This window comes from Aspergillus caelatus (genome assembly GCF_009193585.1).
Source record: "Aspergillus caelatus strain CBS 763.97 unplaced genomic scaffold BDV27scaffold_611, whole genome shotgun sequence".
Taxonomy (NCBI): domain Eukaryota; kingdom Fungi; phylum Ascomycota; class Eurotiomycetes; order Eurotiales; family Aspergillaceae; genus Aspergillus; species Aspergillus caelatus.
This window is the reverse complement of record NW_022475874.1, coordinates 1-3,101: the sequence shown is the minus strand read 5'-3', so window position 1 is coordinate 3,101 and position 3,101 is coordinate 1. Positions and strand designations below refer to the sequence as shown.

Below are 3,101 nucleotides of genomic sequence, written 5' to 3'. Positions count from 1 at the left end.
CTTAGCACCTCTTGCCCTAGTCGCGATACACGTTTTCTTCGGGCAATGAATGACCGTTGATTTTGACGGATGCCTTGCATCTGTCGGTGTTTGACTCTCTAAGCGGCTTGGTTAGGAGACATGAGACTTGCTTCTGTCTCCAGTTGTTCCGTTTTGTGTCCCCATTGTGGTCTATGATGGTCTGGTCGCCTGAAGGTCAATTTTTATAAATGATCGAACTTTAGCATCTCCCTTTCCCGGTTTAGCAAACTATCGACAACACTCTCTTGACTTTTCCTTGTTCCTTTGTATTCGAGTCGCTCTTTGACAGGCGACTTGATTTCGTTGTCGCATCTCGCTGGACGCCAACCCACCCTCTCTTTATTATTATAATTTACAGACCCCCGATATCATTTACCATGTGCTTCAAGGTGGTAGAGCGGTTCTCAGTCTGTGGTTGCCTTTATTTTCAACACGCGGTTGACCCGTGTGAAGCGTATGGCCAACGAGGCCATGTAGTGCAGGAGAAGGTTGTTCTCGTCGGATATGCATGCGAAAAGCATGCCGCACGACGGGGCGGATCTACACCTAGAGGCTGCAATTGGCCCGATTCTGGCTATTCCAGCAAGGGTTTTTGACGTCGATAAGATATGTCAATTGCAATTCCCTACGTACGCTATACTTTGACTCGTCTGTGATGTGTCAATCTTGTGGGCAATTGCAATTGGAGTCATCCTAAAAACATACGCGACCTATTATTTTTTTTTTCTACCGACGACGACTCGATTCCCCGGGCCTTTATTCAACACATGCGTCCTCTTTCCTCCCTACATTCTACTACTTCAAACATTTCTCTCGATCTTTCCCTTCTCCCTTCTGCTTTTTTTAATTTCGGTTTATTCTTTGTGCCCCTAGTACTGAGCTAGGGCTGTCGATGCCGGTCATGAGACACGACGAAACTACGACAGCGATCAGCGATTCGTTATTTGGGTTCAGCGATGCAGCATTGAGATGGATTGGGAGTATACTGAGTATACGAGATTGCATGGATGGAGTTTTTGTTTTCCAGGCTGGTGACCTCGACACTCATTAGTCCTAATATTCTGGTGAATGCAACTGGCTGGCCAGAACATCACCAATACAAATACAACATCTCATTTCCTCTACCCCTATAACAATCCAATAAGAACTACTCTCGTCCGATAATCCTCTCCAGGAAATCAAACCCCCTTCTCTGCATCTCCCAAGTCCTAGACCCAACCTCCATCCCCATCGCAAACGTATGATCTTCCCCCGGAACCTCCACCATCTCACACTCCACCCCCTTATCTTCAAGAACCCTCACCAACTCCCTACTTAAATAGATCGGAACCATCCGATCCTCAACCCCATGCACAACACACGTAGCAGGAAACCCTTCCCGAACGCAGCACACAGGATCAATCTCCCTCACATCCCGCCCAGGGAAACAAGCACTCAACACCCGCCCATTCGCAATCTGCGTAAACGCAAACGCATCCCGCGGCCGCGAAAAGTCCGGGCCCTTAGCCCGTCCAGACTCCATCTGGCCCTCGAGTGAGATAGAACTATCTGTAGGGACAGGATCCTCCTCATAAACCCGGTCAATGAACTCCGGGAACAGACCTGGGGGTAACTTCTCCGCTACATGCGGGAGGGGCGTGGTCCAGAAGGGATGTGTGAAATGGACTGCGCCGTAGAAATCGAGAATTGCTTTGGGTGGTCTGGGGACATCGTAGCCCTTTATCGCTTCCTCATTAGCAAAGGAAACCAGTATAACATTATTGAAAACAAGGGAAGGGGACACGTACCAAACTCAACGCCAAAAACCCTCCACTACTCGTCCCGAACGCCATGACCTTCTCTGTATCAACGCTCACCGATTCCTCTCCCTGATCATGTAGAAACCCTTCCAGACCCCCATCATACACCCACGCCAGAAGATCCCGACAATCCTCTACCGGGCCCTCGAGGATATTCACCCCAGGACAGAGACGATGGTTGGGGACCACTACGATCCAGCCCCGGGATAGACAGTCCTCGATTTGGGGGGTAGAGACCATGCGTGAGTTGCCGAGCATGAAGGCTCCACCGTGAATGTTTATTACTTTCCCATGTCATTAATATCATTCATTATTGATGGTTATTAGGTGGGTTTGTGTGCTTTCGGGGATAGTAGGAGGGAAGAAAGAGGCGAGGTAGGGACAAACGTACAGATGGGGTATTTTACATTATTGTTGGATTGGACATCGGGTAAGTAGATATCTGTTGTTATTTTCGAGCCGTTTTTCTCTTTGTAGAGAGCTGTTAGTGGGTTGGATGTCATTTTTATTTTTATTTTTTTTTTTTTTTGGCCTTTTCCCTCTTTGCTTTGCTTTTGCTTTGGTTTTGGGGTTATTGAGGCTTTTGATGTATGTACTGGATGGATCAGGGTTTATTTTCTTAGTTGTCTGGTACATGATGTTAGATTGGGCTTTCTGAATTGGTTTTATATAACTATATGTGATTACTTACTGGATCTATTGAGTGGTTGCGGTAGATTCAACCCGTGGGGATCGTGTATGCTTTTATGTCTTGGTCGGGATATCCGGACTTTTATTTACTGTCGGGATGATCCGACGGGAGTGTGGGGTTCCATACTTAACCTCCATGTTTAGAGGATCGAGGATAATGTTGTCGGCAGAAGGTGCAAATAAAACATTTTTTTGTATTTTTTATGATTTTTTTTAAAAGCTAATCGAAGGAGCATCATTCATCATTCGTTCTGGACGCAGTCAATTACATAACCCTGGTTAGGGTTAGGCACCAACGTGACCAGATAAATCATCACTCATTCATTCCTTCATTGCATGAATCATTCGCCTGGCTGATCTGTTATAGCGGCAGACACAGGGCGACATTGTCCTTCCACCATTCTCCTCCGCTCTCAATACCATTTATCTCCCCACACCTCTGCCAAAAAGCATCGTACTAACCCTACTCTCTTCCCCAGACGCGAACCCCCTCCAACTTCAACTTCACTATAACACGAAATGAGTCCGGCACACTCGTAGCGGAGCCACGATCCGGTTTTCTTTCTTTTTCTTTCTTTTTTTTTTTTTTTT

At 46.7% G+C, this 3,101-nt stretch overlaps 2 protein-coding genes across 2 annotated transcripts; one reads left to right on the top strand and one right to left on the bottom strand.

The window, feature by feature from the left end:
- Positions 1 to 270: 270 nt before the first annotated feature.
- On the top strand, positions 271 to 824 carry BDV27DRAFT_139962 (uncharacterized protein). The gene has a single exon (XM_032069559.1). It carries the CDS (start codon positions 399 to 401, stop codon positions 615 to 617), a length of 219 nt encoding a protein of 72 aa, XP_031920172.1. The 5' UTR covers positions 271 to 398; the 3' UTR covers positions 618 to 824.
- Positions 825 to 859: 35 nt separating this feature from the next.
- Positions 860 to 2,323, bottom strand: BDV27DRAFT_139961 (uncharacterized protein; the record flags this gene model as incomplete). Its single annotated transcript, XM_032069558.1, has 3 exons — positions 860 to 1,738; positions 1,809 to 2,104; positions 2,212 to 2,323. The coding sequence occupies 3 exons, from the start codon at positions 2,321 to 2,323 to the stop codon at positions 1,169 to 1,171; spliced, it is 978 nt and encodes a 325-aa protein (XP_031920171.1). The 3' UTR covers positions 860 to 1,168.
- Between the last annotated feature and the right edge of the window lie 778 nt (positions 2,324 to 3,101).